General features: G+C 41.8%; 3 protein-coding genes across 4 annotated transcripts in view; 2 read left to right on the top strand and 1 right to left on the bottom strand.

Annotated features, from left to right (window-relative positions):
• LOC128743547 (RING finger protein 121) overlaps positions 1-14,558 on the top strand; it is a 396,237-nt gene that overhangs the window by 203,274 nt on the left and 178,405 nt on the right. The gene's annotated exons all lie outside the window — the stretch shown is intronic.
• On the top strand, positions 1,634-4,230 carry LOC128743539 (phosphorylated adapter RNA export protein). Of its 2 annotated transcripts, XM_053840136.1 has the most exons (8): positions 1,686-1,740; positions 1,808-1,916; positions 2,198-2,823; positions 2,961-3,070; positions 3,131-3,222; positions 3,286-3,550; positions 3,627-3,728; positions 3,789-4,230. In XM_053840136.1, the coding sequence occupies exons 2-8, from the start codon at positions 1,836-1,838 to the stop codon at positions 3,911-3,913; spliced, it is 1,401 nt and encodes a 466-aa protein (XP_053696111.1). In that variant the 5' UTR covers positions 1,686-1,740; positions 1,808-1,835; the 3' UTR covers positions 3,914-4,230. The 2 variants fall into 2 exon arrangements, with proteins under 2 accessions (XP_053696112.1, XP_053696111.1); XM_053840137.1 differs by having other exon boundaries at positions 1,634-1,916; positions 2,973-3,070.
• Positions 8,883-12,531, bottom strand: LOC128743536 (transmembrane protein 184C). The gene is made up of 5 exons (XM_053840132.1): positions 11,897-12,531; positions 11,142-11,178; positions 10,781-11,058; positions 10,510-10,716; positions 8,883-10,446 (listed from the first exon to the last, which is right to left on the bottom strand). The coding sequence occupies exons 1-5, from the start codon at positions 12,157-12,159 to the stop codon at positions 9,519-9,521; spliced, it is 1,713 nt and encodes a 570-aa protein (XP_053696107.1). The 5' UTR covers positions 12,160-12,531; the 3' UTR covers positions 8,883-9,518.

Consider the following 14,558-nt stretch of genomic DNA (forward strand, 5'->3'; position numbering starts at 1 on the left):
GTCTTTATGTGCATTGTCTGCATAAGCAAATGATGTCATATTGAGAATGACATTTGAACCATTTTTAATCTGCACGACGTGCAAACCAACCGAACCCCGTTCAATTAAAGTGTTCAGATTAAAAACGGTCAAACGAACGGGGGTCCACGGAATATAATATATATTTTTTGAAACGGTGGCTATGACTCCTACCTTCTGTCCAATGCTGGAAGGTGCATGGGTCGAACCAAGCAATAGTCTGAGATTATAACCGGATTCGAACCCACAACGACTGCCAGGGCATGTGGCTCGATTGTACGCTGCATAGCCCACTTATTAAGGTAGCGACGTATCTGGTTGGGTTATTTTTAGACACAAATTCATCCTAATTTGTCGAACTAATATGTCTCGATGTTTGAGGTAGAAACCCATTACAACCCTAATTGAAAACTAAATTTTTAAAACTAAATCGTGCAGTATTTTTTGTTCTTGTCTTCTAAAAACTAACCTTTGAACCAAAATTCTATCCTTTCCTTAAGACCGTTTTACAGTTTTCGTGAAAATAAACGTGGACGAATTGCATTATGAACGAGCGCTATGAGGAATTCTCGCGTTACTTTTCATGTAACAATGTGAGATTCTTTTGGCATCAGTTCTCCTGAGCGTATTACGGAAATGCAAATGCACTTGGATGAAGCTACATTGCAAAAATCGGTTGCTGGAATAATTAGCTAGCTATTGCTTAAGAAATTTTTCGCTGAAAGGCGTTTTTGTCGCACATTCGGAGGCGAATGTCTACTATGAACATTTACGTTTACCTCGTTCTATGTTTACGTTCGTCCACTGGCGCCATCCGCCATTTATATGCCTTTACCGGAAGTGTGGTGAATTTTATTCTGCGATGGTTTCATCATAGAATGTTATTGCTTCTTCGGAAATTGGACAAATACGATAAATACCATTTCACAATATACCACATATCAGCACATTCTTTCCAGATGCAGAATTTAACACTCCATTATCCACGTATGTATGCTTCAGATACCATAAGTGTTTCCAGCATTAAACTTTCATTAAGGCTCATGTTCACTTGTAGGTCTTTTTACAGATCTTTAGTAAAAAACTTGTTTGCAATATTATCAAACGGATCTTAAAATGAAACTGATGCTAGGTTCTGTGTTAGCTTCATTGAGCGTATATCCAACTTTGAAATAATGGAATTTTTCCAAGGGACTGGCAACCCTATCCTTACTCTATGTGTTTGACAGTAGCCAACATCTACTGCCGGCGTGGGTATTATTTGCAAAAATCTGGCTAAGATTTGAAAATAATACCCGTCTGCCAGCATACTCGCTTTGCAGAGTGAAACGAACAGAACGTATAGCAGTGTCATTCTGTCTCATTTACGCATATGGTCAGATGTTGACTGCATAAACATGGCTGCCTAGCAGACCTGTGAATTTTTCAACTGAATTAAATTACTTTGCGTTCAACCGTATTTACTTCTACTGCCGTCTGCCGCCTAAACATCAACATCAGGGTTGAAAATTCGAGCACGCTCAATGGTTTGATCGTGACAGCAGCGGCCGCAGCGGCACCCTGTACGCCGGTACTCACCTCTGCACGAAACGTCAAACTGGCAATCGGACAGGACTACAGCGAAGAAAGTGCTACTTTTTTGGAATCGTATACGAAAAGATTGAAAGAGAAATTTCACTGCTATTTTTTAGAACTTTGTGCGATTAGGAAATTAAAAATATGGTCAGCAGCTTAAAAAAATAGAAATTTTGATTTGTTCAAGATTTACGCTTTCGTAAAATATATCCAGTTGTGCTCGTAAGTGCGACGAGTTCACGATGACGAGCATGGAACATGAAGCAATCAAGCAGCAGCTTGCTGGATCAAATCCACAGGATCTGGAGATAGAGGAAGGAGAGGTAAGTCCACTTCACGTCCCACCCTTCAAACCAAATAGATTTTATTTTTCCGTTAAATTATTTGAGCACATGACTGACAATTCCAAGAAATTTAGGATAGTTCATCACGGAATAATTTGCAGAAACAATTTTCAAGGTCATTGACACCTAAATAGTTGAAAAATGCACATTGACCTACTATTATACGAAAGCCGCCTACGAGACCATTCATATCCTTTCTTATGTGTCTAAATGTCATTGACCGATTTGTGGGAAACTGCGTCGTTTTATTTTCTCTGCAGGTGACAGACGAGAGCGACGAGGGATACACTCCTTTGGCGCGACCGACAGAGTTGGCCAAAACGGAGTTCGCTGGCGGAGCTAGTGTAAGCCAACCGCGAACGGCAATGGAAATACTTTCGGACCAGGATGATCTGAATGACGAGTCCGAAGCCACATCGGACGACAGCAACGACGATTTTGGAGCTAGCTTTGGCAAAAGGATGCGCAGCAATAACGACAAAAAAATCAGAATCAGGCCACCGCCGCTGGAGAAAATCCAGCACCCACAAATGAGCCATTCATTGCCGAACAAATACAACATCTGGACGGAAAGTTTACAGGAAGATACTCTGATGGAAAACATGCGTGGGTGCGATGTTACGCTAAATGGAATGAGAAACCGAGACGTAGAATCGTACGATTACAGTTTAAAATATCGGATGAATGGAGGTAATGCGTTTCAAAGGACACTTAAAAGACGACAGTCCAATTCAGATGACTCGGATGGATTCGGAAATAGCGGTGGCAAACGATTTCGATCCACGTCCTTTGGAGGCAACCGCGAGAGGAAAAGCGTCAAACTACGGCTCGGCACACGGAACAGCAGCGATAGCAATAGTAACGATAGCTTCCAAAATGCACCCAGGTTAGTAGTATGGATTTCAGTTTGGTTTGTAACGTGCTTAACTATGCATGGTTGTGGTTTTTTGCACCTGTTGGTACCTAATGCTTGGCTTCCTGCACTCGATAGACTTAAAAATGATCAATCAATTTACCGATTAGATTTGCTTCCAGGCATATTCTAGATCTGAACGTGACAGATGACTGTGACAGTCAAATATTTGCTGCCGAACTGGCCAATAAACTTTGCGAAGAGAAGGACGATCTAATGTGTAAGTTAAAATTATAATTTTAAACATTAACGAATAGCTAACGTGTTTTACTTTCGTCAGTACGAGTAGTTAGTGTACTGGGTAAGGATATACCGGCCAAATTGTTCAAAGAAACACAAAAGATCGAAGCCGATGGAGGAATGCTTATAATGGTAAGTGCAAAAAGTTTATTTGAATAAATACAGTTATTAAATATCTCTAACTACAACACGCAGAACGGCGCCCGTCGACGAACCCCTGGCGGAGTGTTTCTCTTTCTTCTCAAACACAACGAGGAAATCGACAAAGAGGACAAAAAGGCCATTTTCTTGCTGGAGAAAAAGGCCGCCGTTAAGGAGCGAAAACTTTCGCAAGCCGTCAACCGCGAAAAGAAGGTCGAAGAACTGAAGAAAACGCTGAACCGACAGGCAGCGGATAACGAACTGCCAACCAGAAGCGAACTGATGCTGTCGCATCTAAAACCAGAAACTCACAGCACATGTGCGTTTTTTCGTTTTTCTGTGCTTTTATTTCAAATATAGATTGTATATTGACTGTTTTCTTGTTCAAATTCTAGTATCAAATCCGCCACCTTCACCTGTTGGAGATGAAAACCGTGAAGGAAGTCCCGATTTCGAGCCACAAAATGTGCACGTTAACGTAACCAGTCCGGAGAAAGGTAATCAAGAACCGTGTAAATATAATAGTTGACCCATCCATATTTTCGGGCTCATTGTAGGTCTGAACGATGCCAAGGAGCTGGGTCCAATGCCGGAGAGCTCTGGTTTACCAACATCGCCGCAGCTACAGAGTTATGACGATGATTATCTCGATATGACATGTGACGACATGGACATGTTCTAGCGCTGCTCGGCAATCAGATGCTGATCCTCCCCTAAATACTGTAGGATGGTACTGATTTTACGTTTGACTATAGATCAATGAAAGTTCTATGTTGACCTACTGTATGCAAAGGATGAACTATGGTATAGACTAACGATTTTGCCTATACCAATTTGCCTCGATAACGGCGGTTTGGCTGCCCGGTAGCCGACAGAGCAGTATCGAACATCGAATGAATGAAGCTTACGGACGAATATCTCCTGAAGCATGTGCCAGAGCGAATGGTATTCAGTGTACTTGTTTTATGAATGCAAAGTGTTACTCGCGCGGAATTTAGTTTGCAGAAAATATATTTAATTTTCTAAAAGCGATAAAATTTTGGATTTGATAGATGATGCATCCGAACAATTTCTCGTTGGGCTTGGTCCCTTTACGTCTTGTCTCGGTGTGAAGATACTATCAACACCTTTGTTTCATTACTTTCTTCTACAATTTCCATCGTCCCTTGGGAAGAGTATCGTTATAAAAATTGCTCGTCTTCAATTTTTTGAGCGTCTCAACACTTGCAGATCAGCTTCATCCTGGGCAAGCTATCTCGCACATTCGGCCCCTCGATTCTTGACACCCGAAAAGAACGAATTGCGTAACCACCCGACTTTCCCCCAGACCAGTGTTTCATAGGCCCACGCGCCACGCCGTACCTGGTCGACATTCTTTCATAAACGTACACGTAAGTCTTTTATATGGAAAGATGCAGTCTCAGATCTGTAAAGAGCTACCGATCATATTTAAAGGACAGGACTCAAAGTGCTAATTTGCTAAAACTCTCCAGAGATAATGGCGCTACATTCTGACGAGATTTCGCCTTCTACTTTTTTGATCGACAGGCTTCCTTAAGTTCACACTGGGTGATGAGCAGAGAGCGCTCTTGATGCACCACCAAGTGTGAACAGGGAGTGAGCCTTAAATACTCAAGATATAGCAATACTTATGTCGTGCTTATCAACCCGTTTCGTAGCCATTTTCGAAATATAATTTCACCCACGAGAAATACGTGCATTCAATGCAAACTTAGCCAACAGAATGAGAATCGTCTCCCTTTTTAAATGTTAGCAACCTTTAGCTGCTCTTCTAACTCAAAGCCGAATTGCTTCTCTTAATCACCCGTTCCCCGAACGCTCCGAAGAACCAACGATACCGACCGATTCTCTTCCGCTCATACAATTTCTCTCCCGCCAATAACATCGTTAGAGAATATTCAGTAATCGGACAAGCCATCTTTATTGATGGCAATACGTTACTGGCTTCCATCGATATTGTATGTGTGAAGTCGGGATCGGCTCCCGCCAAAGAGCGCTCGAGGCAAAACCAACTTGCGCAAGTCCTCAGTCACACTCACACACGCGCAGCTCTATAAGTGGACAAGAGTTCGCTCAATACCGCCAACGCGAAAGCTACGAGACTCACGCAATTTATTCTCGCATATCATATTTGATCGGTTTCCACTCTTTCCTATCTGGAAAGGCTGCCGTCTGCCTGTGTGCGTATGTACGCTTGAGACCTGTGACTCGAAGTATATAGCGGGCATACATATTTTGCGGATGCCAACTTTTATTAATACCTCGCTTATCTACTACAACTTAGTTCAGCTATCTTATGGATAATAATTGACTATAAATGCCCCAAACATAACCCCATTGCTTGGTTGGGTGTTACAATTTAAAAAGCAAAATAGGTGCACTGAGTGCTGGACAGCCCTGGTTGCACAGCACAATTGCGTAGTTAGTACTAGGATCTTATTGACTCTAACAGTCTCCCCATTCGAGATTAGATCATACGCCGACCGATTGTCATACCAGAGTTGTACGTCGAACCTAACTCAAGACCTCCCAAAACTTCTTCATGAACCACCGTTAGCCATTATTTGTTACAAACTTAACTCATGTGTCCATGTCCGCCTGTCCAGCAAAACATAGGCGAACATCTGCACTGCCAACGGTTACGGGCTCAGGCCTTTACCTATCGCCAGAACAGGTTCTCATCTACAGCCCGTTGGCTAAGCTTCATCGCTATGAGCCTCTGGGGCTGCCTCTTCTAAGTTGTCCTTGCGGATTCCTTACTAACTTACTTAATCAACTCCAGACCGTGGTTTCCTCTGCTGTACGAAGAAGTCGTCTCCATTCCACTCGGTCCATGGGCGCAATTCGCCAGCCACGTAGTCTGCGTAGGGTCCGCAGGTCGCCTTCCACTTGATCGATCCATCTTGCTCACTGTGCGCCCGCCGTCTCATTCCAGTCGGATCGTTATTGAGAACTTTTTTAACCGGGCTTTCGTCCGACATCCTCACGACGTGCCCTGCCCATCGCAGACGACCGATTTTTGCGGTGTGAGCGATGGGAGGTTCCCTAAGCAGCCGATGCAATTCATGGTTCGTTCGCCTCCTCCACGTTCCGTCTTTCATCTGCACTCCGCCGTAAATGGTGCGCAACACCTTCAGTTCGAAAACGCTGTTAGTCCTCCACGAGCATAGTCCATGTCTCATGGCCGTAAAGGACTACCAGTCTAACCAGCGTCTTGTAGATTGTTAACTTCGTGCGGTTGCGAATTTTGTTCAATCGCAGCGTCCTACGGAGTCCAAAGTAGGCATCATTTCCTGCCATAATGCGTCTTTGTATTTCTCTGCTGGTGTCGTTGTCTGCGGTAACCAGTGAGTCCAGATACACGAAGTCTTTTACCACCTCGATTTCATCACCTCTAAATGAATCCGGGGAGGGAGGTCAGCGTTCACTTCTCTAGAACCTCTTCCTTTTATGTATTTTGTTTTCGATACATTAATGACAAGTCCAATCCGTTTGGCTTCAGCTTTCAGTCCGATGTACGTTTCCGCCATCCTCTCAAAGGTACGTGTAACGATTTCAACGTCGTCAGCGAAACCAAGAAGCTCAACGGACTTCGTGAATATCGTGCCACTCGTGTCTATCCCCGCGCTTCTTATCACACCCTCCAAAGCGATGTTGAACAGCAAACATGAAAGCCCATCACCTTGCCGTAACCGTCTTCGAGATTCAAAGGGACTCGAGACTGTCTTGCGGATTTCAGTCGAGTGCTTATCAGTAGATCTCGTTCGCTCCTTTCCTCAAGGTATGTCCGATTCACTTCCACCTACATTCTAGAATTTCTATTGCTATTGGCCGTTGATGACATCGACGATGGAGTTCCTCGTTGAATATCCAGTGGTGAGGCCTCCAGGCACGTATAGTACATCGCAGGTAGCAAGTAATAAATACGTGCAGTTTTTGCGTTATCCCCGCTGAGACGCACCCCGTTTCGCGGGCATACATCAGTACGGGTTTAACGTTTGAGTTGCAAATTCGGGTTCCCGTATTTCGCAGACCTGCAAAGGCACCCCTGACCTTCCTGAGCCGTGTGACTATATTAGCCTTAATACCACTATCGGGAGTTGTCTGCCACCGATGATATTGCAAGGCGTCCACCTGCTCAACTGGTTGTCCCGCTACAGTGAAGTTGGTGGTATTGTCAGTGTTCACTACCATAGACTTAGTCTTCGCTACATTGGCTGTGAAACCTGCTGCCTGAGAGCTCTCGGAAAGGTCATCTACCATACTCTGCATATCGATTCGGCTTTGTGCGAGCAAGACATCGTAAGAGATTTCCAAATCATTTGTGCCCAAAATATTTTCAAATGCAACAAATCTCGGGTAATTTTTCATATAGACCTATGTGACAATGAGAGATTCTCTTCATGTCTCCTCTCTTCTGTTTTTTACGGCGAAACCGCGAAACTAATGCATTTTAAGACATCAGCTTTGTATTGAATCGGTTGCCGGAGTTACTAGTTAGCTACTGTGTTTAACATTTGCTTTTCTATGCATTTATGTAGCCATGAAAAGTGGAAGAGAGGAGACGCAAAGATAATCTCTCGTTGTCACATAGGTCTATTTGAAAAATTACCCGAGAAATGCTGGTAAGTTATCTGTAACTTCAAGAGCAGAGTGATCAGCGTCGAGTGGGATAACGTCCTGGACCGAACAAGCCTGTGATCTCGACCATAGCGGGCAGTTTCAGCTTCAATACTTCATCATACAATATTACAATTCAATACTCTATCATCAAAGCAGGCTTAATTTGTATGTAGCTTGAATGATGCAGCTTTATACTTGTATTGTCTCAATTATACGGCGTAGATTCCCTCCACCTTCTTCTTCTTCTAGCAGCTGGTAACTTTTGCTGTATCAAGAATTCCTCTCCACTGTCTCCTGGGGGTTCAAGGCTACCTGTCGCCAATTTGTTGAGCGTCTCGATACACGCAAGTCGACTGAAACCTGGTCGACTCATCCAATACGTTGGAATTCCCTCCGCAGCCCATCATAAAATTATTAGTAACGTCAACATCATCTGCGTTAATCCGTTCTCGTATATTATGGAGTTTCCGTTCGACTGTATCGTATGCTGCCTAGAGAGTTCGCTCTCTCTTTTTTGCCTCCAACTCTCACCCTTTCTCTCTCTTAGTGTTTCTCCATTCGTCGATCTGCATTTAGGTTGCTCATATTCTTGATCTACACAATTGTGGAATCTGTCCTTACCTACTTATATTGATTCTTCTTTCTTCCGTCAGCGAGCCGATCTTGCTGAAAAAATGCTTGCTGTTCCGACTTGCTGCTGGATTTCGAATGAATGGATTTTCCGAACAAAATACCACAATTTTGTTCGGAAAATCCATTCATTCGAAATTAACGTTTTCTTCATTGTTGTGTATCGTGTTGTTGGTATCATTGCTGGCTTATTGGTATCGTTGTCGCAGGTTATCTGGGGTAACGTTTTGTATGTTTGAATACTGATGGCCCATATCCCACAACCATGAATAAGCTATAATAGCATAGGAGTTGCCATAGCTTAAATGACCTCGGGTTACGCGCCCTTACAGATTTCCCTAACAGTGCAAAACAATTTTTTTTTATATTTTCCATCCAGCATTTTATTGTATCAGACAAATAGGTAACCTATTAGATTTTAAAAACTATAATTTTATCTCATCACATATTGTTATGCAACAATACTAAAGAAACGTTGCCTATTTCAATCTCCACTCAATTATAAGCGATTGGCTAGTTTAGTTTGATGGTGTATTACGACTATACGCAGTGTTTTCGCTGTTTTTTTTTTGAGTCTAAATTCGTTTCATGAACTAATGAAAAGCGCAAATAAATTTTCTTATGATGGAATTCTGATAAGCAGATATCATTATCGGCGTCCAACGCCGCATGCAAGTTTCATATTTTACAAATTGAATGAATTGAACTAAGCTATTTTCGAAAAGGTTATTATAATTTATGAATACTTGCTGATGATTGACAACGCGTTCAAATTGTAAACGAAAAAATGGAAAGCTCGATTATTGATCCTAACTAAATCTTAAATAACACAGATATATAAAATATAAAGATATTGACTAAGCACAATCACACCCACGAGCAAAATACTTCGTTTTCTTTTTTGATTGCCAATAAACTTTGAAATATGATCTGTATAAATTTTACTATAGAAAAAAAAAGCTTAACCACAGTGTACGAGATTTGCCAACGTTTTCGTTTTCGTCCTAGCCTATTTAAGCCTTCCGGTCCGGATGGTAGTTGATTCGATCGTTACTCAGGCCCTTGACATCGATCCCAAGATCTTCATCGGGAGTGCTGAGCCAGTCACTATTGTTACTATCCGATTTTCTCAGATTGGCGTCCGAGGTGGTGGAAGTCGTCGTGTTGTTCGTTGCCGTACCGGATGTGCGTCCACTACCACCCGTAGCGAGTGCTTTCTGGTTAGAGCTGCTCGAGGATGTCAGATTGTCAAAACTGGGCGTCCTGGCCAGCATTAGGTTGAGGTTTTTGGAATTCTGGAACTGACTGAAAATGTTCACCACTTTGGGAGCACCTTCGTTCGGTGTTTCCACCAGCTTTTCCACTTTTGGTTTTACTATACTGATGCCGCTGTCTAATGTTCCGTAGCGGTTCGGTGCCAATTTCGGAAGGTTCGAATGCATTTGTCCTCCCGAGTAGCTTATTCCACTCTGATAACATTGACCCGCTCGAGGACTGCTTGGACCGCTAGCAGATGGCACTAGGTATTCCCGTTCGGAACCGGCATCACATAAGCCACTGCCTTCTCGGGGCATATGATAAGTTGTACGACCTCTCAAGCGTCTACTCAATGAACTGCCTACCACTCCTAAATGTTCGCTGACGTCCTGATGAACATCCGATATATCTAGCATATTCAGCAAAGCACTGTACCACGATCCGCTGTTATTTCCGTTGATGCTGCTGTTCAGACCACTCTCCAAATTACTTACAGGGAAATTTCGTACGTACGGTTTGTGGGAAAAGCTGTAATGATGTGCCAATGCTGCCAGGAACATTTCGATGCAAATCAGGAAATTTTGCAGTTTCGACGAAAGCACCTTGGGATCATCGCTGCTTTCAGATCCAAAAATATCTTTGATGATACCGTAATAGACAAGACCATAGATGATCACCCCTTGGCTGTAAAGAATTGATTTATTATATCTTTACTCTCTGACAAACTATACACCATTAGCCACTTACAAAAACGAGAAGAAAATTACCGCCTTGATGCAGAAAAACTTTGGTAACGGTTGCATTGGTTTTAGCTCGTCCCTATTAGCTTTGTAAAATAACACCAAACAGTACATGGCGATAAACTGGGAGCAATTGTTGATGGCCACTATGTAGAGGAAAGCCACGTCCGTTTCAAATATACCTTCTCCGTAGACACCGTTGACCTCACAAATGCTGCAATTCACAGAGTTAAGCCGAATTAAAACCGTCACAGAACATATTTGGTACATCATCTTACTAGGCCACAAAGGTCGTGATCGGTCGAACCACGGTGTACTGCAAGATGCCGTGCTTGCAGTTGTGCACAAAGTCTCTACCCGGTGGCCATGGCGTCATCCAGCACAGGGGGAAAACGTGCCTCACCGGTGGTTTGTACTCCAGCGTTCGCTCCAGATCCATCTCCAGATTAAGATAGTTTAGCAGATATTTCATAAAATTGTAGATTACGTACGCCTCGTAGCACTCGCGAATACTGTCCATATAGATGGCATGCTGAGGGAACAGCAGACAAAGCCACTGAAAGACGAAATGTTTGTAAGTATACAGGAATTTTTGCAACATGAAGTATGAAGCGAGGAGCTTCCAAAGTATTCACTTACGGCGTTTAATGCGTATATAGGAACCATCCAAAGAATTCTGGAAAAATTTAATGATAAAAGTTCAGATTTTATTAGAGTATTTTGTATTTCTGTGTGTTTCTTTTTGTTGCAATCTTTATTTAATCATTCTTGGAGTTTTGTTGAAATAATTGGGAAAAGTCGGTGTATTACACATGAGTCAGCCATATGTTTTGCAGCATAATGTTTATTGACTAGCTCAGCACCTTCAGATAAGCAGCATAGTAATATTTTGAATCCTTCAGTTGTCTATGGAGCGCTTTAAAAATAAGAGATAACAGAACCACTATTAACGAAGCCAAAAGTCATGATGCTCATGCTCAACTGCACCGCGGCGGTTATCACATCTTGGCAGTGGCCCCGAGTACGCACGTGATGAACTGTCTGTTTAGTCTTGTTCAATGCAGTGACCGAGATTAACAGGCAATCGGTGCAAGTTTTATTACCAAGCTTGCATCTGCGATCAACGCATACATCTTAGAAGAAACCTTACCAATGCTTGAATGGTACACCTTAAGACAAGTATCGCTTAGCAAAAATATCATTTGCATTTAAAACAGCAAATAAACTCTAGCTGCACAAATCATGTAATAATCTTATCAAAGTTTCCTAATCACAGTCAATCGGAAAACCCAGAAAGCAATAAAAACAAAGCTTGATAACAGATCTCCGTGTGCGAAGCACCGATATACTTTTGCCTATTGCATATTACTTGTACACACCCCTACAACTCTTACCTGATGATGTGTTTCTGAAGAATTGGCTTATGGAAATGCACGATATGTTGTGTAATTTGCCAGATCGAGATCGGAATGGCCGCAATGACAAACAGGCCCCCTATCAGGATAAGTTGATCCTTTCGAGTGAAGCCATCCTTGACGGAGTTTACAATCAGTAGCGGAAGCACGATGATGACAAACAACACGTAGGCCACGACTAGCAGTGGTCGGATCCAGCTGCGCCATTGCGAACAGAATCCGTGTAATTTCGATACGCACATGATGTTGTCAGTCACCTATATAGCTTAGCCTAATTGAATTGCGAATGTCTAAACTGGGGCAGAGGGTTCCACCGTGTTAAGTAACCACCATTTCGATCTTTTGTATAACGCTGGCTTGTTTCATTCGTAATAGTTTTCTCCGCACAAAAACTTTCGCTGCACAATAATTGCTTATTCGATTACAAGTTCAAATTCGGTCTACATTCGACCCATAGTCGAAACTAATGAAATCGATATCCAGCAAGCACTAATAGTGGCACCGTCTGTAGACTACTTAGAAAAAATTTGAATATTCTGCACTGTTTGCACTTGATGTCACAAAACCTGCATTTAATGCATTTAGTCTAAGTTTTACTCCGCTAATGCATTAATGCTTCGTATTTCGTACACAATCAAAATGTTTTGATCGTTTTGATTACTTTTTGTTGAGAAAAATTATTAGAGCTCTCTCGCGCTCACTGTCACTCACAGGGTTGCTAGCAATTTTTTCAAGCATATCCATAAATTTGGTAGATTGTCCAACGCAGGTATACTTACTTACTACAGAAATGAAAAATGTTAGTTAGAAATGCGATGCGATGACTTTTTCTATAAGACGAAAAGACGACAAAAAATACGGTATAATCATCGTATTATCAGACTTCAGAAACTTTAAAAGAAGCCTATCTGTGTACCTGGTGGCGCTTAGCGCTCTATCCCCTCCATCCATAATTCAAGCATAATGGCAACCGTGGTTGCCTCTGACACACTCATGTAGTGGGTTCCGACAATTTGATCGAACGTTCTATTTATCGCTTCGGAAAATGAAAAATGAATTGCTTGCAGCAATTTTACGAGTCCTACCAGTCCTACGCAAATTTATTTTTTAATAATAATTATGCTGTACTTACTAAATACATTGAAAATATGCTCGTCTGGCAAGGAGGGGTGCAGTGAGAAGGTAATAATGAAAAACTGATGATTCAAATTGCTAAATTGCAAACATGTGTGGCAAACGCAGAAAATAACCACGCTAATAATATTCACGTGGGACTCTAAATAGGTGGAAACTCCGCAATATATGATATTTTAAGAAATTTAGCTTCTAACATTTAGCATTTCTAACACCCCATCGGCAGGCAACCATGTTTTCGCTGCCAACATCTCGGGTGTGCGAAAATGATATAGCATGTCAGCACTGCGTTTCACTCAACTGCCAGCAGTCTGATTTGGGCCCGCTGTCAAATTTTGAGCCCATCACGACATGTCGTCGCTGACGTTTACTGCAGCTCGTTATAGAGATGTCGATGGGGTGATTTCTAACGAACGTAGAATGTTTTAGTCCACCCTCCAACTTCTTCAAGTGATACTCGTATAATGGAAGAATGCACACAAAGAACATGTTTGTTGTACAACTCTCTTTCAAATTTTATCTCAAAACCATAAAAGAAGGTTTGGGATTTGAGTGTTGTAAAAATGAGCATTCCGATAATTGGCAATTGGCTAACATTTAACTCTACGGGGTGAAGTGGCTGTCAAATTCATACATTTTCGATGTCCCACGCATAGGTACCAAAATGTTAATTTTGACAGGAACCAAAAAATTTGCTGGGAATTCCCCTTTACCGAGGACCATTTGAAAGTTGCTCTCTTCACTTACATGAGAAAGAGATAGCAACACACCATGCCCTTGATTTAACTTGGATTATTAAAGGATTGATTTAATAATTTACACTCTTAAATGAGTTTGCCCGTAAATTGGTTGAATTCAGCTAAAACTTGGTTAAAACTACTCAAAATGCCCTTGAAGTGTACAAACTCAGATTTTGAGTGGTTTTCAACCAAAAAATTGGTAGTAGGAACTAGAAAGTGCGTTATTTGTCACAGAGAATAAATCAATTATCGGTAGCAAGTAGCCAAAATTGGTTGAATTGTTTACCTAAAATTTGAATTTGTACACTTTAAAGGTATTTTGAGTAGTTTCAACCTAGCTTTAGCTAAATCCGACCTATTTACGGGTAGAATCATTTAAGAGTGTAAGCTTTTAAACAGCATTTATTTTTCGTGGCGTTACAACCACCAGCGTTGCCCAGAGTGGAGCACGTGGCCCACATTCCTTGTAAAATTCCTTTTCCTCCTTATAAGGAAAAAGAATTCCTCGGTGTAGTCAGCGATTTCAATTTAATAGCCGGCATTTGTGAGATAAATAATCTAATTGCGAAGTCTCAAATCAGTCTTTAAGATAAATTTCAAATCCATTCAGTCAATTTGAAGTTTATTTTATAGTCCTAATTCACGTCCTATTTCATGTCCGATTTTAAGTCAATTCCAAAAATTTTAAATTATGTTTCAAGTCCAATTTCATTACCTATTGCTTTTCATATCCTTGATCTCATTGGCAAATTTGCTATTGCCTTTCA

The sequence above is a fragment of the Sabethes cyaneus genome, chromosome 3 (assembly GCF_943734655.1).
Source record: "Sabethes cyaneus chromosome 3, idSabCyanKW18_F2, whole genome shotgun sequence".
NCBI classification, from domain to species: Eukaryota; Metazoa; Arthropoda; class Insecta; order Diptera; family Culicidae; genus Sabethes; species Sabethes cyaneus.

Bases quoted from the DNA above. Each gene is read 5' to 3' on its own strand.
- LOC128743536 (XM_053840132.1), bottom strand. From the start codon at position 12,159: ATGTGCGTATCGAAATTACACGGATTCTGTTCGCAATGGCGCAGCTGG. The intron at 11,179-11,896 runs GTAAGAGTTGTA...AAATTTTTCCAG, and splicing joins CTTCAGAAACACATCATCAG to AATTCTTTGGATGGTTCCTA. The intron at 10,447-10,509 runs GTAAGTGGCTAA...AATTCTTTACAG, and splicing joins GTAATTTTCTTCTCGTTTTT to CCAAGGGGTGATCATCTATG.
- LOC128743539 (XM_053840136.1), top strand. From the start codon at position 1,836: ATGACGAGCATGGAACATGAAGCAATCAAGCAGCAGCTTGCTGGATCA. The intron at 3,071-3,130 runs GTAAGTTAAAAT...TACTTTCGTCAG, and splicing joins AGAGAAGGACGATCTAATGT to TACGAGTAGTTAGTGTACTG. The intron at 3,729-3,788 runs GTAATCAAGAAC...GGCTCATTGTAG, and splicing joins CGTAACCAGTCCGGAGAAAG to GTCTGAACGATGCCAAGGAG.